This window comes from Ascidiella aspersa, chromosome 1 (genome assembly GCF_963924565.1).
Source record: "Ascidiella aspersa chromosome 1, kaAscAspe10.2, whole genome shotgun sequence".
NCBI lineage: Eukaryota > Metazoa > Chordata > Ascidiacea > Phlebobranchia > Ascidiidae > Ascidiella > Ascidiella aspersa.
This window is the reverse complement of record NC_139447.1, coordinates 9,720,480-9,745,226: the sequence shown is the minus strand read 5'-3', so window position 1 is coordinate 9,745,226 and position 24,747 is coordinate 9,720,480. Positions and strand designations below refer to the sequence as shown.

Sequence of the window (24,747 nt, the reverse complement as noted above, 5' to 3'; positions counted from 1 at the left end):
GGGTCGAGGAGCAAGTATAATGATTTTAAAGCCATTTGATTTTCTTAAAGTTTATCGTATCAGTCGTAAGGTACAAGCTAAATGAAGCGGTTATATTCCCTTGTAAGGCTTAAGAAACGTTTTGTAACTGGGTGATTTTTGGAACATACCGTTTTAACCGTGCCTTCGCTATGGTGTTAAAAAGGCGTTCATACAGACCTCTTTAAATACACCACCAATGAAATACCAGCCTACAGTACAATTTGAACTCGCAATCTCTGAAATGGCAACTTTAGATACTCACCTGGATAAGGAAGAGGGCTTGCATTTCCACATCATCACATGCTTCTGCCTCGGCCAGTCCCTCTGCGCAGTAGAGCTGCGCCTGGGAGTGGTCAAGCGCTCCGGTGCTGTCCGGTGTGCCGCTGCCCACCTGCGTTTTGTGAATAATGTTAAACGATGCGATTTCATCATTAAACATACAAAGTTTTATGAGGCAAACGTACAATGTTGAAAATGAGTGAAGTTTATTTACAACACTCGAAATGCTACTAAATCCTTTATGTAATTAGATATTCACCAAACAACAAGCATATATTTCCAGTATTAGGTTTAACCAAAAAGAAAAATGTAAGGAAATGTACATACTTTGAAAAAAGCAGTTTTGGAGCGGATTACAGCGTACCAAAAAAATAACATTTTTGTTGTGAGGATATCTTTGACAATCACTTGATTAAATGCAAAGAAAAAATTTCAGGGAACAAAGTTCTTCGGGCAGTTTGTTGGTTTTTGTGTTTATATTATGTAGGTGCTTCGACAATCTGACTTTCAAGGGGGGTGGTTGGAGCTTTACAAGTTTGAGCCAAAGTACAACATTTCAAATTACCTTGCCAAGTCCCTTGACTTGAGTTGCAAGCGCTTGGCACATTCGAAGTCGACAATCCAGCCAGAGACGGGCGTTCAACCTTGCTCGGTATAGTTGCTCCAGCACCTGAAACAGCACATCGTTGTTAACCTGTGCTGCATGGTTAAATAGTACGGTGAAACTTGACGGGGCATACTGTATATTAGACTACAAGAGAATAGCTAAGCAACAAAAATTCGCGCTTCCAAGAGAAAACAAGAGCATATTTGGCCAGGAAGCCAATTTAGAAACTTTGGTATTAAAGTATCATAACCAGAATATTAAGTATTAAAAAGAGATTCTACTGAGGACCTAAGGTCGCTGAGTAGCATCCCCAAATTTCAAATTTTTAAACGATCTCTCGACATAACGCAAGCTTATACCTGGCTTGGTTCAGTGGCTGTTGTTGAGTCTACTAGTGTTGCCAGACTATAAAATGCCCTTGCCAGTGTTTAACGCAAGTATGTACCTGGTTGGGTTCAGTGGCTGTTGATTGTGCAGTAGACACTTGATCTACGAGTGTGCACATACTACTTAGTACTAGCATCTCTTTCCCACTGACCTAACGCAAGTATATACCTGGTTGGGTTCAGTGGCTGTTGGCTGTGCGCCAGAGGCTTCATTCACGATGATAACTATACGATTTATGAATAGCGGTCCTATCGTTCAAACTAACAGAAGTATATACCTGCTGGTTGGGTTCAGTGGCGGTGGGTTGTGCAGTAGACACTTCATGAGAGTTTCCATTCTACTTAACACTATAGAATGCATTTCGCTAGTGTTAAACGCGAGTATATATACCTGGTTAGGTTCAGTGGCTGTTGGTTGCGCAAAAGAGGCTTCGCGTGATACACGGTCAGCATTCTGCTTCTTCTTGCGCAGAGCCGACCTCAGCTTTCTGCTCGAGATGTCGGGTTTGTCATCGAACAATGGGCAACTCTGGAGCCGCTTGAGGGCGTTGAGTGCGACGGCAGCGCTCACCGATGATAACTAGGGAAAAGGTTTGGTAAAACGAAATCGAACGTATGTATATTTCTGCCTAAATGCCCTGATAATGTTTTTTTTTATTATGTTATCTTCGGTGGAACATTCGGAAACTAATTGGCTTGAAAAAAAAGGAATATGGCGAAAAACAAAAGTAAATGCCTGGCCTCAGCACTACGCGCTGATGAATTTGTTGGTATTAAGCTTTTTAATAATGAGTTTAAAGTATCTTTACTTGAAGATGACACCTTGGTTTTCCTTAAGGGTGATCAGGTAGATTTCGACAGAGTTTTTAATGTTCTCGACGAATACGGCCTAATGTCAGGTTGTAAAATTAACATGAATAAATCACTTGCGTTTTACGTCGGGCCCGGGCGACAGATTAGGACGGAGCGACCCTTTTTAGATAAAGGGTTAGCTTGGCCTGCAGAATCATTTAGGTATTTAGGCATAGAAGTTCCAATCATGTCACGAGATGATCTTTTTAAACTAAATTTCGGTAACTTCTTAAGCAATATAGGTACAATACTTAATGTATGGTCGTCACGAGGGCTCACCCTTTTAGGGCGAATATGTATTCTCAAAAGCCTGGTTATCCCATCACTAATTTATAAAGTCAGCGTCATCCCGATCAACCTTCCAAAAAACTTCCTGCGCAAACTTAAAACAAAACTTTTTCAATTTATTTGGGGCTCTAAATGGGAGAGGATAAAACGAACAAAATTGTACGCTAGCGTTGCTCAAGGTGGCGCTAACATGATCGATGTGGATGCCTACATCCTCGCGCTGAGTATGAAATGGGTAACAAAACTATTCGATGACAGTTGTAAGGCGCCTTGGAAAAAACTCGAAAGAAGTAGTATAAGCAACAATGAAATAGAATGTTGGCTTCGCGGAAGCCAGTCTGCCCTCTCTCAAAAAGCCCGAAAACTGATTCCTTTGCAAACTATCAGAAAAACAATTGCGGACTGCAAACAGTTGATTAGCATAATGTTTGCAAATCTAAGGAACGGTAGACCGTTGTGGATTAACGACCAGGTTCAATACCGTAAACAAACCTTTTTTATAAAGACTATGATTAATGCTGGCATATTGGATTACGCGCATCTTATCGACAATACAGATCATTACATGTCTTATGATAACCTCTCCCAATATTACAGCTTTTCCACCAACAATAATGATTATTTAGAACATCTAAAACTAATTTCGGCTATCCCTGGACAATGGGACTTGAATGAACCTAGTAACATATCCATGATTGACAACAAGTTGCAGACTTGTACCAAATTTCTCTTAAAACTTGATACAGTTAAAGAAATTTATTCACATATTAAAGATGCTGGCTTGTCCCCCCCAGTCAAACAGCAAATCAAGTGGGAACAGATCTTGCAAGTTTTACCAAACCGAATCCCTTGGGACAAACTTTACCAAATTATCTACGACTGTACCGTGGAAAACAAACTTAGAAGTTTTCAGATAAAATTAAACCTTAGGGCCATCGTCACCAATGACGCCCTGTGCTCATTTGGAATTAAAGACTCAGATAAATGTGTTTTCTGCTGCGATGCATTAGAAACTGTAGCGCACGTGTTTTATTTTTGTACCAAAGTAGTAACTTTCTGGGAAGAAGTAACTGCCTGGATCTCGGCGAAACTTCTGATTGATTTACGCCCTAACCCTGTTCATATGTTGTTTGGTATTGTGGCAGATCAATCTGAAACCCTTTTGAATTGTTTGTTGTTGTGTGCGCGTTTCGTAATTTACCGCTGTAAGTAGGCCGAATCCGTGCCGAATTTCAATATGTTCCTAAATATGGTTAAATCTGTTCAGAAATCGGAACATCTTATCGCCATTCGGAATTATAAAATGAACGACTTTCTTTGCAAGTGGCAAGGGCTATTTTAACGATCACTTCATGTTACTCCGAATCCCCAACTGTATTTTAATGCCTTCCTGCTAATTCGTCGCTTTCCGACATGTGTTTTATCTCGCCTCTTTTTTTTTCTTTCGCACTCGCTTTATTGTGTCGCTATATAATAATAAAAAAAAAAAAAAAAAAAAAAAAAAAAAAATAGGGAAAAGGTTTGGTAAAACAGAATCGAACGTATGTATATTTCTGCCTAAATGCCCTGATAATGTTTTTTTTTCATTATGTTATCTTCTGTGGAACCTTCGGAAACTAATTGGCTTGAAAAAAAGGAATATGGCGAAAAACAAAAGTAAATGGTCGTTAGCTGCCTGAGAGCTTTTCTATATATTTTTTTCGCCATATTTATTTTAAAAAAAATTAAAAAAACAGGGAAAGGGGAAAACATAATATGTTTAGGACTCACTTGTAAGGTGAGCTTTCATAATGTCACTCAGGAAGATAAGCCAAGAGCTGTGATAAATATAATAGCACCTTCGTCGAAAAACTGGAGTGTTTTTTCTGCGATACAAGTTTTTAACTAAACCTCAACAACTTGTCATTATGATTTTTAAGGGAGAAAGCGGAAGAAATCGAACCGAGCAGACAAGAAAATGTGACAAGGACTCAAGTATTCCGTTTAAAATTTAAACATGAATCGGACTCGGGACTCAACGGAGTTGGGTTATTTACGCTGGAGTCGGACTCGGAACTCTGGTAAGACGCAAAAATACCGAGTCCCGTGCCTGACGCGCGCATGCGCAGTACTAAATTGGGAAACCGATAAGGCCGCAAACTAAAAATCACAAATGTGGAATGACGTATGGTGGAATATTTTCAAACCACGTCTGTTGGGGGCTGAGTTCATATGGCCCCCGAAACGAAAGTCACACTCGAGTTGTTTAACCGACTCAAAGACATGGTTTAAACAGGGACGCTACAGGATTCGGAAAAACTTTATCGTTTTTAGAGTCATTTTTCAAATTCTATGCAAGATTGAAAAAACTCTGATATTTTGTAGACCTAACTTTACCTGTCGCTGTTCGTAGACCTCTGAGAGCAGACAGTAGCCAGTTGTGAGAAGATACAGCTCCGAAGGAAGCAAGTTGTTCTCGGACGATTCGAAAGCTTTGGTCATAACGCCTGTCAAGTGTTCAGCCACTGATAGTAGCATACCTACAACAAAGAATCAAAAAGAAATTAGTACTTTTCAGTGCCTTGGTGTAGTAACACGAGGAGAGTATTAAAGTAGTATTTTTCTATGAAAAATTAAATGTGTCAAGCTCTCTAGAGTTTTACCAACTTTAAAAAATCGATTTGAAACTAACAATATTCTAGACGCAGTTTACTTGTTGAAATTTAGTTTACGTGCTACAGTGCTTTTGTCGTAGTAGGGAGTGTTCACCCAATTAAAATGAAAAGCAACCAAAACCACTTGATCCTAAAGAAATAAATGTCAATCAAGTATTTTGACACTCAAACAACCCGAGGTTATTGAGAATGATAGTAAGTTTACTAAACCAGTGAGCCAACTTAAGCGAAAGCAGCTTAAATATCAATCTAAAGCCTGTAGAGTTTAGAAAACAGACGAGATAAGACGAACAATCACCCAAGTTCTTGATATACCGACTAATTCAGGTTAACACATTACAAAACCCTTTGTAGTATCGATATATGTTCCACTAAAAACAGCCAGGTTAATCGTAAAAGGTGATAAAACGGTTAACATAGGATCCGGTGTTCATTTAAAATAAAATAGTATCGACTTTCTTCTTTATCAAGACTCAAGCATCTTAACGTATATATGTGGCTTCCTTTACTTGCCTTTAAGCAGCTGCAGACCGACCGGTCGATCCCGCTTGGTGAAGAGTTTGTTAATGTATCGTGATGCAGATGCCACAGAAAAGGCGCTGATGTTGGATCGTGCGTCGTCCGCCTGGTGAGCAGCGCCTTTTCCATGCTTGCCGGTTGGTGGCTGGCGCCCTCTGATAATAAGTAATATCGGTGGGTTTAGTACTGTAACTCGAACTCACGACATTCGGAATACGCGACTACTGTTTTATTAGTTGTACTATCAAGTCAACTTGTGAAATTCCTGAGCATTTTAGTCGCAAATGCAAGCTCACAACTTGTTGTTCAGGTGAACGGTTTTGTGGCAAAGTGCACTAAGTTGTACGAGACGACGGTTGTAACTAAAAAGTTACATTTAGCCAATAGTTGTTTTACGAACCTACTGGTTAAGCATTCCTGTTAAATTCTGTTAAAAAAATTATCCATTTTGTTTTTATCTTAACAATTCGTTTAAGATTTTTTGCTTAATTGATCAGCTAAGAAGTGGATAAGTAACTGTTTATGTTTATAAGAGGTGACCTCTAATCAGGAAATAGTTGTGTTTTAAAAAGTCAAAACAAAAAAAAAGTTTACACTCTGATAGGTAAGGATAAAACGAACCGCAGGTGAGTTAACAGTTAAAACAAAAAGCGTAGGGCTGCTTTATTTACGAAGCTATTTTATTTATTAATACTTTATTCACAAACACAGTCTGCGCTTTTTTGTTGACTTTATTTTAATTTCTTTAGTTTGAAAATGACAGGGAAAAAACATGGCAAAGGGAACCATTTGTCTAAAATATCACCTAAGGCCATTTCATCTACTACTCTCCAATTTCTTTTAATTACCAAGTCACTTTTGAAATTTTGACAACAACATTTTTTTTCAGCAAAAAATTGAAATCTTAAAAAACATGTTTTGCTCAGAATTTTTAATTTTTGTTTCACGCCCTGTTATAGAAAAAGCGACACGAAACAGTTTGTCAAAATTTAAAACAAAAATATAAAGAAACGTTTTTTTAGAAGCTGCGATGTAAACTGGCCAAAAGGTACATTGAACTACAAACCAAAACAAAGCAATTCTCACTTTTGGCGCGACGTCTGCTGCTTAAAGTCGGGTGACACGAACTCCAGATCCTGCTGCGATGGCCTCTGAGGGATCCTCGATATACAGCCGGCCACGCGGGTCAATAACCTCGCTTGACCTAGAGTAACCTCGCAGGTCAGGTGAGGTCCGTAGAGCGACGATAGCGTTGTGGAAATGCGCTTGCTGGCCAGAACCTCCATCGCCTGATATTCAATTTAAGATTAACATAGTTGTAGTCGAAGTTATGCTGCCGATATATTTTTAAAATTAATGAATTCTTTTGATACTCCTCTCTACATTATACTGGAAATAATGACTTGATGTTTCTATTGCGAAAATAGTAATTTCAAGTGTTCTTAAAAATGTAGGTTTATTGTAAAACAGCAAATGTGTTAGACAAAGTAAGTCGCGTAAAATCCCAAATCAAAGCCATAGACATGGAAGTGTAATAGATATTTATTCTTTAGATTTTGTAGGGCGACTTCCACCATATTTTTCACGATGCACTGACATATATACTTTGAGGCTAACAAAAACTTAGGTTGACTTCTCTTTTTTTTCGAAGCGCTTTCTTGGCATTCACAAACCCTGAATTAAATTTAGTACTATACTTATACCTTGAATGAAAAAATGTTTATTAGACTGCTCAAACGATTTTGCCGACACCATATCACGAGACACAAACATTAAAGATACCATGAACTTTATAACCTTCATTTCTTTGCAGATAACCAAAGCACTAACCTATTTATATCGTTCCTTTTATTTTACTGTGCAACAAACTTTTAAGCTCATTTAGGACAAACCTTCAAGTTCTCCTGATCCTCCATCGACTTCATGGTGTTAAAGTTGACGGTTGGTACGGCCAACTCCGGACACATGAACGCCACGTCGCTCTGATGCGGAAGACGAACTCCGTAGAGGAGGTTAAGCGCCTCCGTGGTGGCTTCCTTGAACATCCGGAGGTCGGTAAGAGCGGAGAGCTTGAGACATCGGCATTGGACAGACTTTTGAACATCCCTGAAGACGAAAGGTGGAGAATTGATGGGGGTTTATTTGTTACAACTGAAGGCAAATATGGTAAATTTAAATCACATTTTGATTACAAAGAAAACAATTTATATTTGTTTGTAGCGGATTCGTTTGAATTAGGTTAGATAAATGTAAATCAATTAAGGGGTGACAAGGCCGTTATAAGAAAGATGTTTTTTTTTTGTTTTTTTCAACTTTTCTATGCTATAAATTTTATTAGGTTCTAGTTTAGCCTAAAAGCAAAGGAAGCTAGACCATTTTTGCCGAAAACTACCGTTTAAATATTTATGTGCTGCCATTTAAATTTTTTTCGAAAATTGGAACGACTTGGATAATATAATTATTCGAAAATATGTTAAGATTTTGCATCAAATCATCGAATAACGAAGCTGGTATTGGTGGTTTCACATATTTTTTATTGTATATTGTACGTTGAACTTTTACTTTCATCTTTATTGGGTATTCGGGAATAGTAATGACGTCATTCGTTATCGGATCAGATCGCGATACATTTTATCCAAAATATCGGGTATCAGTATCGAAATAAAATGTCAAATATCAGATATCGCTAATACTCAGTATGGTTGCTTAGATATCGTGTTCCGTGATTTCACAGAATGTAATGGTTTTGTGCTGACCTGCTGACGAATGTGGCGAGGTACTGGTAGAAAGTTAGACAGGGAAGGGCCGAGAGACTGAACTGTAGGCTGACGAGGGAGTCGCACAACCAATGCAGGGAAGCAAGGAGACCACCCAGGTCACATCGGAAGCGGTCAGAAAAGATGTCGATGCCGTTGATAAGGGATCCTGATTGAACGCGGGACTTGAGCACCGGTGATCTACAAATAAGGCGGATTTGTTATCATATGAGCCTGACTTAACATTTGATTTGTTTTTAATTTATTAGAATATGACGTTAACCCTAAATAAAACTGCAGTTGAGATTAGCCAATGCAATTGCACTGGTCATCAGAAATGGAGATCAATGCGATACCTTAGGCCTTTGTAAATGCCAATTAAAATCTGTCGAATAAAGTCCAACTATTACATTTTTAATGCCCCGAGTATAACTGTTGTAAGTTTAGAACTAGCGTAGGCTTTGAAGCTCTAATATTATATATTAAATGCCTAAATTGAAGGCTCAGAACTTTCTTAGGCTTTTAAGTTTTAATATTGTGTATTTCAGTCCATAAATTTGACCATTAAAAGCTTAGGACTAGCTTATGCGCCAAGTCTTAATAATTAAAGTTTAAACCGGTCATGTTCAAATGGCGGATCGCGATCCGGTTCCGGATCTTTTCAACGTTTTGCGCGGATCTTCTAATGTAGTCTTGAAAAAATAAAATACTTACTTTTTGACTATTTTAACTATACGTAAGTGCGAGAAATTTTCGCGCTTCGCGCGAAGGATTTTTCTACGTCCAACTTGTTTACGTATTAATGCTGTCATTTGAACTAGATCAGCGCTTCAACGGAAAACGTATTCAAAAATAGTCATATATTTTTTAACATTTTTATTTTCGGCAATGTAATAAAAACTTGCAAGAAATTCAAAAGAAATGCTGGTATACCTAAAAAAAAATCGCGCTCGCTTCGCTCGCCCCTGACAAGGTTAACAACGACTAAACAAGATTAACTATTATCGCGTTTCTTCGAAAGTACTTTTATTACACTTTTCATTAGTAGTATGGATGACGACGTTTGGGCTCGAATTTCAAACCAAACAAACGCCTTTTTTTCGCGCTTTGCACCAACACTTTACTGTCTCCTTAAATGTATTTAAACACGCTTTCAAGTGAAAAAAGAAATCCGAGGTCCGCCTGATTAAAAGTTGTTCTAACAATTTAATAACACAATTCTCAGTTAACATTTTGTGCAGCCCACAAAACCTTTCTGAGTTTGGTGTTGGCCCGCGACTAGAAAAAGGTTGCCGACCCCTGGTCTAAACCAACTCATCATTTTTCTCACTGAAACATTCTTGGTGCTGTAGCACACTTCATTTTTGACTTTTAAAAGTTATCAATATGTTGTAAGGTACATTTACACAAATAAAGCACCATAAAAATTAAAGCGTGACCAATATGTTTACTATTCGCATTTGGTGGATCATCATGTTGTCAGGTTTGACTGTGGTGGATCATGGCAGAAATCATTTGAACACCCCTGGTTTAAACCCTTACAGAGCTTTCAAACGTTATAATTGTATGTTGCGGGCCCTGATTATGCCAGGTGTAGTCTTACTTGGTCTTAGTGGGTGAGGATTGTAACGACGCCTCCGCAGGACTCGGAATGATCTCGTAGGTTGCGTAGTCGTGGTCGGCGGTCGGATGCGGGAGGGAGGATCGGAAGGTGGATCGGACCAGATGGGAAGAGAGAAGGGCACAGGAGGACTTCAAGTTGATGTTGACCGCCGTCAGTTCTCCTGTTGGGAGAAGAGTCGGTTAATTCTTTAATACAGCGCTTCTCAACTTTGTTTATTTTTTAATACCGTGGTTCTCAATTTTGTTTATTTTTTAATACCGTGGTTCTCAATTTTGCTGCCGCGGCACCCTGAGGTGCCATTTCTAATCCTCAAGGGGCCGCGACATATTTGGGAACATTTAACATTCTGATATTTGCTCAATTCTTACAACTTTTTGTGTAAGATTAGAGTGGATTAAATCCAAATATAACAAAACTTCGGCGAATAACTTGACAAATATTTCAGATATTTGTTGCCAACGACTCAACAATACCCATCAACGCTACACTTATAGGTTTTACCTATTTTGCAGGAGAGCGATGTTGCAAGAAGACATCCCCAGATGCCGCACATCTTGAGTAAGTGGGCGGGAATGTCTTCTACATCTTTCAGCTTCTGCCTCCAGTTGTGGATCGAGCTCTTGCATCTCAGTACCTGAAAAAATGGTATAATTTTCGTATTTTTTTTAAGGGCGAGCGTCTGTAGTTTTTTAAATCTGTAAATGCTATTTAAGTATAATTAATTTTCAGCTAAATGGCTAAATGTGTTTGAAAGGCATCATTTACAATAATGTAAATTGAGGTTATCGAAATAGGTTACATGTGTCTGAGAATAACAGAACAGATTAGTCTAAAGTGGCAGGTGAAATATGCCGTCTAAAAATCAGTGGATAAATGACCGTGAGGATTCACTTTTTTTAAGGTCAACCAGAAAGAGGCGGGTTGATAACCTATAGCGCACGTTACGCAAATATAAAACTAAACATTAAAATAATTAGTTGTCATAAAGATAGCTGAAATCCTATATTTAAAATTACTTAAGTAAAACACGACCAAATAATAACCAGTCGTCATCTTAGTTGCAGGAAAATGACAAAGGTGTGAAAAATAACAAACCAGCGCTATTTAAGCGGCCACTTAGAATGGGATACCTTTAAAAACATTTACCTGATCAAGTGCCAAGGTCCACCACTTGTGTGCCGCCCTCTTGTTACCTTGGTGATAGTAGAGGTCAGCGAGTTCATTTGACGCTTGCGCCACTAGGTCGCGTTGTCCGTGAGAGAGCAGCAGCTCGATTGTCCTGAAGGTTTTAGGAAATGTAAATTCGAGTTCATACTGCTTTAACGTTACACAATCGGCATGGATGCGTAAATTGCTACATCCTTATTGCGGCGATTTGAAAGCTAAGGATCTGCTAAAGGAGCTGGACTTAGCACACCTCTTACAACTTGTTTAAGGTGTAAGACAGGGGGTCTTCAATTGGCCATGACTCCCTTCAATGAGCTCTCAACACTTTGTGCCCCCCCCCCCCTCCCCGCTCACGAATTGGGAAAAGCTTCACATAAAGTCACAATAGAAGTGTATAAAGTCATATCGAAACCGACATAAATTTTAGTTTAACTGGCTAATATTTGAAATGAGATACACTTGTGGCCACCTGAAGACTGCTCCGTGGTCCTAGAGGGACGAAGGCCAAGGTTGAGAAACGCGGGTGTAAGCCAACAAGTAAAAAAAATGCAAGTTTTACGAATAAATCCTACGCAAGGTTAAGCAAACAGTTTTTTTTATAGAAAAAAGCATGTATAACTTAATAGTCTCATTGACTTACCTTGTAAAAGTTGATTATCTATTGCTTTCGTCGAACTAAAAAAAATCCTTAAAACGCAAACAAACAGCAACTAAAAGTAACCTGTTGTAGGACTGCATGACGGTTGAGAGCTGTGACGTGGCCGAAGTCTCGATGACGTCAGACGACCGGAAGTCGATGGTGGTGACGTCCTGAGGGGTGGATGAGTGGGGTTCCAAGCGCTTGGTCGAGAACTCGACGTTCGAACTGTTGGATTCGAGGCTGGAAAATAAACAAAGTGTATACGATATAGTCACCTTTTTCTTATGTTTCATGTTATAGGTGTGAAGCATAATGGTTGTACTAAAACGTAGTAGAAATATCAGAGCCCATGCAGAAGTAAGTGGCATTTTAAACGTTTCGAATATCTCATTATTCATTTTCAACAAAAAAACTTGTCACTCAGTCTGGCAAACGGCAACTAGGACGTGACTAAGAAACAAAATACGTGCAGTGGTTGACTTCAAAAAGGTTATAACATTCACGTTTTTTTTTCAGGTCAAGATTATGGTGACCCGTCTAGGATGCCATTTCCGGAAAATGAGGTTAACCCTTAAGCACATATCTGGATAAAATCATACGCAAAATTTTAGAGTTTACCATACGAAATAAAGTGCGTAAGGAACACGATATTGTAAAAAAAAATTGAATTAATATTAGTGAAGTGTAGCTGAGTACCGAAAATTTGCGTAAACATTGGGTATCCCAAATTAAAACAAGTTCATAGAGTGAATATCAAATTCTAAATTCATAATTCATTCTAAACATGGTGAACCAGCAGTGCATTTTTTGCCATGTTAAAGTGAATTAGGAATTCTCGAAACGTCAAACTATGTACACATACTTCTTTATTGGCTTTGATATTCGTTTTAAGCCAAACTACAACTTCCAGCCGTTATGTTCCAAAACAAAAACATTTACCAAATTGAGTAGTTTACTTTTAAATTGAGTCCTTAAAACACTGACTTGCCTAGTTCAAATCGTTTAAAGACATGTCATTTTTTTGCGGATAAAAGGGTTAGGAAAGCAAATGCTGTTTTTTTCCTGAAATTTGTACATGTAATAGTGTCACGCGACATTAGGCTATAACATTGAGAGCACGTCGCGAAAGCAATTCAGTACAGCATATAGGATTATAGGGGTTAGAATGAACCTGCATACAAATGTAATGCTATACAGTTCAACATTTTAAAGTGTGATTCACCATCGGCGTAGAATCAATAAAAAATTCCATGCAAGAATAATTCAAAGCCAAAAGCAATCCTTTACGTCCACTGTCTAGTTTTTGGCGAAAGTAGCATTTAAACTATAAAAAAAATTGTTTTTTTTATAACCAAACACCAAAAAGGCAAAGTTGTTCGTCTTCAAAAATCCAATCGACTGTCTGTTGAAGGATGTCACGATAGACATTTAAACTCCGAGTTTATTTTCTTTACATCTTAACAGTAGTGGAGTCTGAAAATGTATTCAGGATAAACTTGACATCAAAATATTTTGTTTTGATAGTTTTTTAGACGATTGAAAAATAATGCATACGTTTTACGTGTTATGCGCGTTTTTGATTACGACCGCTTTAGCTATTCCTGATGGTGAAACAGATGATAAAGAATTTGTCATAATCAACAAGCTACCGGATGGATGTCAATACGAAAACGAGACCACGCTTCCTGAAAACAGTGAGTATATATGGAACAATGCAAATGCAATATCAAATCTTTTTAATGAGCTGCTCAAAAAATAGTTTAGGAATACTTGTTACAGGCAAATGCTTTGCTAATAAGAGATAACAGTATTGTGCAGTTTTAGCGTCGATTATAAAATTGTTTAACATTCTAACAATTCTATGCAGAATACAAAGCCAAGTTTGAATCAACTGATTTTAACGGATGGATGAACACAGGAATATCACGGTACAGTTATAGGAGGTTTATACTTGGATACGCAAACTATTATTTTGTACCAACATGGAAAAGAGTTAACCAAACCAAACCAAATGGAAAAGGTGAGGAAAAGTTGTATTGGTGTCATTAGCATACCAGGATATGATGTTTAAAACTATTACAGTGGGGCTAAATTGAAGTTTCTGCTATTAACTAATACTGACTAATACTGTTCGTTGGCAATAAAATATTTGCCTATTGGTAAAAGAAAATAGTGACTTGTTTTTGACATACATTATTTTTGACGCACCTACCATTAAAAATTGTTGAATTTTATTGATAGTATAAATACCCTTAAATTAAGTATGAAACAATATTTTTTTATTATGAGAAGCAAGTTTTTACATAAAAATAAGGCATTTTGTCAAGTGACTTGTTTTTGACATACATTATTTTTGACAAGCACCTAACATTAAAAATTGTTGAATTTTATTGATAGTATAAATACCCTTAAATTAAGTATGAAACAATATTTTTTTATTATGAGAAGCAAGTGTTTACATAAAAATAAGGCATTTTGTCAAGTTCCTGGTAGAACATATTGTAATATATACTGATTAATGCTTAGGTAATTTGACACACAACCTTGGGTCAAATCTGGTTTAGCCCGCTAAAGCACCTAAATGGAAGATAACAGTTCGTAAAGACAGCGTTGTCATTATGTTCCTTATTTCTAAAAGTTGTTCTCAATTTTGAGTGCACTTTTCGGAAAATAACCTCGTGCTCATTTCTAAAAAAGTTTTTATTTTATTTTATCTTGTTGTACATTTTAAAATATACCACACCGCACCCTGCCTAACTTATTTGCTTTTAAAAACACACCAATTATATGAACTATAGTGAACCACTATATGGATGGGCAGCGAAGGACTGGTAGGCGGCGATAAAGTCAGTTTGTACACAAAGTACGAGCTGGCCGGTTGCTTCTGCGTGCATTTGGACTTCCGCATACCTGTGCCTGGCGACAGCTTGAACGTCTACGCCTTCCGTACACGGTTGGCAAGAATGGACAAGAAACAAACGGAGTGGAAGAGACTTTCTGTGCAAGTCGACAGAGAAAAAGCCACTATGGTAAGTCAGTCAAAGGGTGTCATAATTTCATTCAACATCTGTCATTATTGAAATTTCATAAAATAAATCGGCTTTGAGACAAATATATTTAGATGGTGCTTGTTCAGGTCAAAAAACTATTCTTCCACTTTTTGAAAACTTAAATAACTTTAAATGCAACTTGTCGTTGTTGCACAACGTTGAAATTAAATCATTTATACCAATAGTTAATCGCTTGTTTTCTAATTTTATATTGTATGTTGTAATGTGCATAGCCTTTGATTGATGGTTAAAAACCAGCCACAAAGTCGAACTTTAACCGAGTTTCGTTGCAGATTCGAGTTGTTGGAATCAAGGGCTATAACTCTGTTGGGGCAGTTGAGGTCGACAACTTGTACATGATGAAGGGAATGTGCGGCAAACCGCAATATGGTCGATAAAGCCAATTAAACTTGGTTTGTAATAATGCATACGTATTGCAATTTTGCATTTATGTCCCTTTAAAATAAATCAAAAATATAATCAACTTTCCGTTCAGAATTAACCTATTTTACTGTTATTGTCGATTATTTTTTTTGTCCATTACTTGCTTATGAAGGGAGTGTGCGGCAAACTAAATTATACCAACAATTCATTTATTATAGTCATTATAATTAATGGAAAGCCATTCATTCTCGAACGATGTTATAATACATCAAGCCTAAATTGTGATTTTGCATAAAAGGTTCAATTCATACGAAATGTAAATTGCAATTATAATAAACATACATTGCTGCATTCATTTTACGTGTTGTGATTGTCGATTATATGCCTTTGCGATTCAAGAAATCATCTCTAATAGTGACAAAATGAAAAAGAAACCGTTTCTAAAAAAATACAAAATGAACCCACAATAAGCCTTCAAAGGCCCATACTGACGTATCCTACATAATCTGGGTTGCAATTAAATCCCTACAGCAACTACAAAAAAAAAAGTTGTCACAATCAAAATTGCAAGAAAGAAATAATTAAAAAAGATATACTTGACCCACCCAAACCGAAACGCTAGCTCGCACCCTAACCCAAACTAATGTTATCAACATAACCCCCCGGACGAAACGTGGTACGACCAGCGCGAAAAAATGATTTACACATTAATAACTTTAACAGGCAGGAGGCCAAATATATAGTGACGAAAACGTTTTCGATAAAGCGAATTTTGAATAGTTATTTGCTCGTTTGTGGACGTGACTGTTCTAGGGTGAACAACAAAAAACGTGCAGAAAAAGTTAAAATGTGTCAAAACACATCAAGAAAATCGTGCAGACGTCAAATCGTGCAGACTGGTTATATGATTTACTGCAATATTTCAATAAAATTCGGTCAAACCTCGATCACTTTTGTAGTTTAACGAACGCAAAAGGTTTCGCGTAAACCCCAAAATACAAATGTTTTTAGATTTTCCACGAGACTATGCAAAGCAACATTATAGTAATTGCAGTATTCAATAAAATAAAGGAAGTCGCGAAAATTATTCAGTTTAGAACAGGATTGAGTGAATAGAAACCTGCCTAAAAGTGTAATGATACATTGTAAGGTGTGAATCTTCAGTCGATGGACAGTCCATAAAAAAATTGATCGCAGGAACAATTCAAAGCCAGAGCCGAACCCTTTTGTTCACTTTGTAACTTCCAGCGATTTTCAGTAGCGATCAAAGCATTTTCTGTATATTTTAACCCAGTATAGAACAGGCAAAGCTGCTCCTCTTCAAACAGTGATCTATAAACTGTCTTTCAAAAGACGTGACAATATAGTTGTTTGAGTTCAAAGTCTCGTTTGCCTTGTTCTCAAAAGTAAGTTTATATGTAGTTTAATTTATCGTCGTTATTTTATCCTTTTTCGAGATCATTTCGAAAAATGCAGAAGTTGCGTGGGTTTTTTCTTGCTATTGCCTTATCTATCCTTTATGAAAAAACAAATGGTAAAGAATTTGTCATAATAAACAAGCTATCGGATGGATGCAAACACCAAAACGAGACAACGGTTCCTGAAAACAGTGAGTAAATTTGGAACATCACAAAATGAATATGCTTATTCGACGAATTATTCCCTTATTCCTTCTTAAATTTCATCAAGAATAACACTAATAAAATGTCAAGAAGATGACACTAGTTGGAAGCCGACACGTTAGGTGTTAAAAGTCACTTTAAAGAGTTGCTTTAGCATCGACAATAGGCTCATTTAACTTTATTTTACTTCTGCAGAGTACAAAACCAAGTTCGAAACAACTGATTTGCACAGATGGAGGAAAACAGGCGTGTCACCCTATGGTTATTGGAGGTTCAGACTTGGATACACCATCTTCAATGTACCAACATGGAAGAGAGTTGTGGAGACCAAACCAGATGGAAAAAGTCAGTTATAATAATTTAGATTTAACACAAGGGCTGTAAACATAATATTGTTAATCATTTCTGAAGTTTTTTTTTGCAATTTAGGTATTGTAATGATTTAGCTCTACAGATATTCTTCTTCGACATTTTAGTTTTATTTATAATAATCCAAACCTAATACTAGACAATTACTACATGAGGATGGGCAGCGAAGGACTGATAGCCGGTGATAAAGTCAGTTTGTACACAAAGTACGAGCTGGCCGGTTGTTTCTGCGTGCATTTGGACTTCCGCATACCTGTGCCTGGCGACAGCTTGAACGTCTACTCCTATTTAACACTGTTGGCAAGAATGGACAAAAAACAGACAGAGTGGAAGAGACTTTCTGTTCAAGTCGACAGAGTGCCACTATGGTAGGTCAAAGGGTGTCATTATACCATATATAATAATTAGGGACTCGCAGTTTTCTAAGTGTCTATTGTGTGTTGTTATCGAATTTGTTTGGTGCTCCTAAACCTGAGAAGAAACAAACTTAAACCGAGTTTCGTTCCAGATTCGAGTTGTTGGTATCAAGGGCTACAACTCTGTTGGGGCAGTGGAGGTCGACAACTTGTACATAAGGAAGGGAGTGTGTGGCAAACTAAAATATAGCGGTTAAAGCCAATAACTGCTTGTTGTGATAATGCAAATACGTTCTAAGTTTACTTAACTAGTTCAAATCTTATAAACAATGTTAAACAAAACTCTTTTTCAACTTTCCTTTGGGCACTGATTTTTTGTTGTGATTGTCCATTACTTGCTATTGCAAACACACTAATATAACAACACAAGTTACATATCCAACTAAACATCCCACGACAAGAGGGTGTGGTTCATTAAAAAAAAGATTGTTTTTTCGTTGATGTGTTACAACCTAAATTAAATGGTAACCATCGTTAGTCTTTCAATTACTAACCAATCTGAGAACTCATATAAATGCGTTAAATTTGACAAACTTACACCAAATCCCAGAAATATCGTATTATATCCTGGTAGTCATAAGATTTAAAATAAAAAAAATGTTAAACTCATTTACTACAGTTTTAAGTAACAAATCGCCCAATCGCATAAAAATAGCTTATGTCTAATTGCACTTCCATTCTTTAGGAAAAAACATATTTTTTAAGGTTATTATTTAAATTTAAATTGTTTCGAACAATTAATTACAGTTTATACGACTAAATAACTCACACTGAGGGTTCCCGAATAACTCTAGGTCCCACTTAAAGTATAAAAAAGTACTTTTACATCTATACAATTCAACATGAAAAGCAGTAGGTCAAATATTAGGACGGAATCGCTCATATTTAGGTAAAAAATTTTAAATGCAATATGCTAATTTGTGGACGTAATCATTGCACGGCAAACAACACAAAACGTGCTAAACAACTGGGTAGTGTGGCCAAAATACATCAAGTGGTAATTACGTTGACCTAAACGTTCCTAAAAAGCGTTTTTTAGGTCAAATCTAAAACGTTTTTCGGCATTAATTTATGTCATAGTGGTCGATTGCTACGAGACGAATTTTGCGACCAAGAATATATTTCCACTTTTGAATAAATAGACGAACAAAGCTGAGGCAGTAATTTTATGTTTCAATCGTATTTGTAAAAGATCGTGTTGTACATTTGTAAGGCTTAGCTATACTTTATTGAAAATAGTTCCTCTCCAGAATAATACCTATTCGAGAGTACAAATATCTTAAATATAAAGGCTGGGAGGCTTGCAATTTACAACCGTGGCGAAAACTTACTTTGCAAATTCTTTTCATAATGTTGCGAATTCACCAGTGCTCACTTTGTGCACATAAATGTAAACTATACTATGGTTAATTGTGTGAACAAACAAACTGATCCAGTGTTTACATGGTACTGGTGTTGAAGTACAAACTACAAGTGTAGTCGTCCAATTTCGAGGAGCAGCAGAAACAAAATGCTCGTGTTATGTTTAGTGATTTTAGGGGAGAGCTTACTCACTTAAAAATTACGACAGCTAAGAATATGCAAACCTCACTAAATTTAGATGCAATATACATCCAGCTTTCTAATCTATATCTAAGTAAAGCCTACACAATACTCATGCATCTTTTTAATGAGTGGTTCTTACATTTTAACAACTTGGGGGCAACTAAAAACAAAAAAGTTGCCCATTTGTAACAACCGTTACTACGGCAAATATATGGGTAAACGATTATCCATCTAGTGGTGAATTGTGTGCTTTCAAGTCCCAAACACTTCTGTATGCCAAATTGTAATACGAATTGGTTATTTAAAAATAATTATCAAAAAGTTCCACGGCCTCGAGACTAGACCGCAACACAGCTTGAAAATTCTTTTGTTAATTAGAGCTGATTTTTAAACTTACTTTGCGCTTGTTTTTCTCGACTTGGCAAAGTTGTTGTGCTGGGAAGCCAAATAAACCGAGTAGAGCCTTCTGGAATGCTGCAGGGCGCGGGATGTGTACTGCGACTTGGACATCGAAACACGGAGAAGCTCCATGCTGAAATGTATCACATTGTAATGGAAACAAGCTACTAGGCTCAGTTGGTTAAGGCTGCAAATAACAATACAGTCCTGGTCTACTACATATTGCTTGTGACCGCATAAACCAGCAACAAAAGTGAAAATGACTCGGTATTTTAAGTTGACATGATTGCAAAACTGACTTCTTTTTTATTTCGTCAGAAAAGTACATGCCGTTTGTCTTTCAGGTAAACGGCGACTATGTGTTGGTAACATATATGTATTATTTATCATTGGTGTTTCTATTGTCAACATGTTTTTAATGTTGCTATTTATTCATTCGAAATAGGGAACCTAAATGTTGTAGATATTAAACTTTTGTGCAACTGTCTGATAAAGACTGTCAAATTATACAATTAAATGAGAATGTGGTAAAAAAAAGTACTAACGCCGTATTTGAGTCATATAAAATAACAATCCTGAACAATAATATTTTTGTTATAATTACAGAAAAAAAAGTAAACAAAATTTTATAATACAGAAGGAGCTCACCTGTGTTTCGAATGTACAAGTATTAATAACTAAACTTATAACAAGATCATTTTTCTCTGAAAGTATAATACAGCGGAGTTGACTTGTTTTCAACAAAGGCGTCAGCAGCTCACCTGTGTATGGAGTCGAACGGCACGCAAGCAAGTGCCATAGCTCTTCTTCCGCTTTCGTATACGTCGTGTGACGCCGGGTCTATATGACCTCCTACCCCGACCGATGACGCGTCACTAGTGTAGTTCACGGTCAGCTGATGACGTAGATAATCCCTGCGAACCATTTTTTTATTATTTTGAAATGTTAAAAAATGTTGTATCCAAAAAAATTATTTTTTTAACACAGTCACATTAGCAACAAGAGTCGTGAAAATATAAGCAACAGACACAAGGGCAACAGTCAAAAACGACAGAATAACAACAAAAACAAAGGAAACTCAAGCAAAATAGCGACAACCTCAACAACAAGCACAACAATGACAACAACAAAAACGCCATTCGTCGGTATTTGATAACAAGTTCGCTGCATCAGTCACGTTGTTAACCATGACAACAGTAACAGCAACAAAATGAAAAAAAAAACATAATAATAACCATAACAAAAACGTCAATAACAAATACCACCAAAAAAAACTTAACCAAAATAACAACAACCACTACAACAAGCACAACAACAAGCACACCAACAAGAACAACAACAGCAACAAAACGTCACTCGTATGTTGTCGAAAACAAGTTCGCTGCAACAGTCACGTTATTAGCTACGACATCAACAAAAAAAAAATAAATAAAATAAAAAAAACAAAAAACATTACCATATCAAAAACGTCAACAACAGCCACCACTCACCGGTTGTCGACCTTCTTTTTTCCGATCATCTGCGCTGCCCCTGTGAAGTGGGGCTGGGGGTGACGCTCTCCCCCACACTTCTGCACCCGCTCGTGCAGCCGGAACTGCGCATGCGCAAGAATAGGCGTCATGACGTCACAGTAGCGGTCGTGGGTCAGAGCCGAGAAGCGCAGGCTGAGGTCTATCAGTTGCTCCCACCTATTGGTAAAAGACACGTCGATTAAAAACGGTTTGCTAACCATAAAGTTTAAACAGTCTGTTCTTAATTTTTTTGTATTATCGCAAACCCTAAGAGAAAAATCTAGAAAAATTTTCGTACACGATTGGCTGATTTAGTAAGAATATCAAAGGCCATGTAAAAGTAGGTAGCATTTTGAACGTTTCGAATATATCTCTAACAAAATATGTTACCTATTTAGGCTTTAATATTCTTACTACGTCCAACTAAAACCTCCAACCATTATGCTCCAAAATTAGCTGATTTGTTTTTGTATAAAAATATGCCACAGTTTAAACCTGTGTGTTTTTATATTCTTTTAGTATTTTTAGACCTAATTATTTACCCTATAATTAATAAGGAATTAAGGGTTGTATTTAACAAATAATAAAACAGCACCGGAATGAAATAACTATTTGTATTTTAATGTGAATTAGGGTGTAAACATTTGGAATGCTGATACCACTTTATGTCACAGCCAGCACCATAATATTATAGATAAGTCACCTCTTTAAAAGCGAAAAACTAGTAAATTAACCCTGTCGAGAAATGGAATTTAAGCGCTTTTTCATTTTTTATCAATTCTTATTAAAACTACCACATCATCCACAAGCAAACATTTGACTCTTTACCTTTCCTCGAAGTAGAGCATCTGAATGGCCTGAAAGACGACACGCTTGACCAGTGACACGTCAGTGAGACTGACGTCATCCAAGCGGGACTCAAACTTGAGAGAAGCCCCTCCACTGACGCTGGTGATGTCCCCTGCAAAGCTGTCCACTGGCCAGATGGCCGAAGCGTCCGAGCGTTCCTGCATGGACACCAGCATGTCCAGTAGGAAATCGGCGGCCATTGACACAGGACGCCACATCAGGCCTCTGTGAAAGGACAAACCGTTGGTCAGAATTTTTGGGTTAAATGGGTTATTTACAATTAGTTTATTCATTTGTAAGAGTATTACGACTTTCGGGAGGACAGTTAGTCACGTATAGTTTTCACCAGGGCTGCGAACAAGTCATTTCAAAATGATTGAAGTCCCAGTCTAGTCATTTGCGAATTGACAAGTCCAAGGGAAGTCATTTATAAAAAAAACATATTAAGTCCAGTCCAGGTCCAAATCATTAGTGACGCAAGTCAATTTCAACACATATCATTGGCATCAAAAATTAATATGAGAAAAATGGTAAACACGTTTCGTTCTGTCCAATATTTTTCAAAGCAAACGTAAAAAATCGAAACAAATAGCAAGTTAACATTTATTACATTTACTAATTGACTAACATATCCCAGTTTTAATAAAAAGTATTTAATTAAAAAATTTTAACGTTGTTAATTCATTTGTCTAAATAACTTAAGGTAAAGTCATTTTACCCAAAAGACTTAAGTCAAGTTAGGTCATTTAAAAACAGGGATTTAAGTGCACTTTAGTCAAGTCGACTAAAGTCATTACAAAACTGGCTTCGACGATTTTGTTTCCAAATTAAACAGGTTGTGACTAAATATATAAAAATCGTATTACAAAACAATGCCATAAATCGGCATTCGACATTTTTAAAAACGAAGTCAATAAATTAGAATTAAATTTAGTTAAAAAAGGAGAAGTTAATGACTTAAGTGACCTTTTTTGAAACTTAAATTACCTTTCTGAGAAAACTGAGATAAAAGTAAAAAATTTGAGGTCTGGGCAAATGCAACTGCGTGTAGCTTTATACCGAAACGAATCAAGCACATGAAATCGTTTAGTTTGAGGCAAAATAGATGTTATTGGTGTCAGTGGGCCGAGTATTTACGAAAAACATTGTACATATCATGTTAAACAATGTTGTAACAGTACTTTTCATTTTAAAGCTCGTATCAAATAATGTAAACTTTTAATAGCTTCTCTACTATACAAATAAAAAATCAACGCCTTTAAAAACATATATTAAAAACCAAAAATAAAAATGCCGTCACTCTGACCTGATTTTCTGAGGCGTGACCCCAGGGTCGGTGAGGTCGGGCATGGTGACCAGGACGGACATGACACAGGACACAAGTGACCTGGACAGGTTCTGCATGAGAGTCCAGTGCTGACCGCGGTGGGCCAAGACCAGTCCGCGACGGAAGCTGAGCATCGAACTCTGTGGGAAGCGATAAAATGACACTAATTAATTTAGTTAGAGAGTCGTGATTTTGGTTTCATTGCACATTACACCATTTAACAAGTAGCGGTACATCCATTCAACAGTTACGCGATGTTGAACATGGTCTTGGATCGGTCCTCTTATCAGCGAGCGTGCGCCCGTGGAACTGTTTGACCTTATACCTTTTATTGCCCATTTTTGCGCTTGCGCCTTTACTTCGTCTTTTTCCACTGTATTGTTTTTGTATTTCTACTTTGACCCGATGAAGCAAAGTTGTTTGAAAGCTCGTCCACTTAAAAATACAGTTTGTCAAAAGTGTCACTTTTTAGTTATTGCATAAAATATTACTTTATTTAAGTTAGCGCGTTTAGTTAAGCTATAGGAGTAATTCAATGTAGTGCAAAGGTAATCTAAGATTCCAAGTCAAAGTTTCTTGCTCTAAGGCCTGTCACATATTATTTTTTTATCACATATAATTTCGATAACTTGTGTTTTACGTACCGCAATATTAATACCCATTTCACTATTTTACAAACAAAAGGATTTCCATCAGTTAACGTCGGTAAACATTACAGCTCAAATATCGGATGTATTATATTTTGCGAATGTTCAAGTTTGGGCGATATCGTTTAAGGTACAAGGAAATATGGCTAAGTTAGGTACTGAGTAAGAATAGATTAAACTCTTTTCTACTGGTTATGTATGAATTGCACCGACATCAAATGCCAGGATCTGAATTGGTTACAAAGTCACAAACCTTCCCCGAGTATTCATAAAACACAACAAACGCTTATATTATATAGCAGCGAGCTAGACTTATTTGCAGTAAGGATTTGCATCGTAAACTGTTCAAAAATCACAAGCTTGAAGCAGAGGGTGTAGAAAAATTAGACAAAATAAACCAGAAAACTGATATTATTCCAGCCTGAATAAAAACCGATTTACCATGAGGCTCTCCATAGTTTCTGAAGGCTGTGCATATTCTTCATGTCCTTGGCTGGAGAGAAGTGAGTCGGAGTTGCTTCGATGAGTAATGCCACTGTCGGGTCGCGCGTCGTCTAAGTCACCTGGTGTTGGGTTTGTAGCTGGGGGTGGAACTGGAGCAGCAACTGAAAACGAAATCAATAAGTGATGTTTATAATTGTTCAAGCATATTGGTATGAGGTTGCAGTAAGAATACCAAAGCCCATACAGAAGTAGGTAGCATTTTGAACGTTTTTTAATTATCCCTTTATTAATTTCCAACAACGTGAATAAAAGATAACCTTAATTGTGAAAGGATCAACAGCCCGTATATTCAGCAGCTGAAACCGGCATACTGTGTACTAGATAATGGGTG

At 37.0% G+C, this 24,747-nt stretch overlaps 1 protein-coding gene across 1 annotated transcript in view; it reads right to left on the bottom strand.

The window, feature by feature from the left end:
• The window catches only part of LOC146167131 (cilia- and flagella-associated protein 54-like), a 168,597-nt gene that overhangs the window by 68,986 nt on the left and 74,864 nt on the right, over nt 1-24,747 (bottom strand). The window contains exons 28-36 of the mRNA XM_083390976.1: nt 24,354-24,517; nt 23,245-23,405; nt 21,918-22,163; nt 21,069-21,266; nt 20,340-20,492; nt 19,577-19,711; nt 11,875-12,033; nt 11,133-11,265; nt 10,488-10,620 (exon numbers count right to left, since the gene is read on the bottom strand). Coding sequence (XP_083247102.1) covers nt 10,488-10,620; nt 11,133-11,265; nt 11,875-12,033; nt 19,577-19,711; nt 20,340-20,492; nt 21,069-21,266; nt 21,918-22,163; nt 23,245-23,405; nt 24,354-24,517 — 1,482 coding nt within the window. The remainder of the gene's footprint in view (nt 1-10,487; nt 10,621-11,132; nt 11,266-11,874; nt 12,034-19,576; nt 19,712-20,339; nt 20,493-21,068; nt 21,267-21,917; nt 22,164-23,244; nt 23,406-24,353; nt 24,518-24,747) is intronic.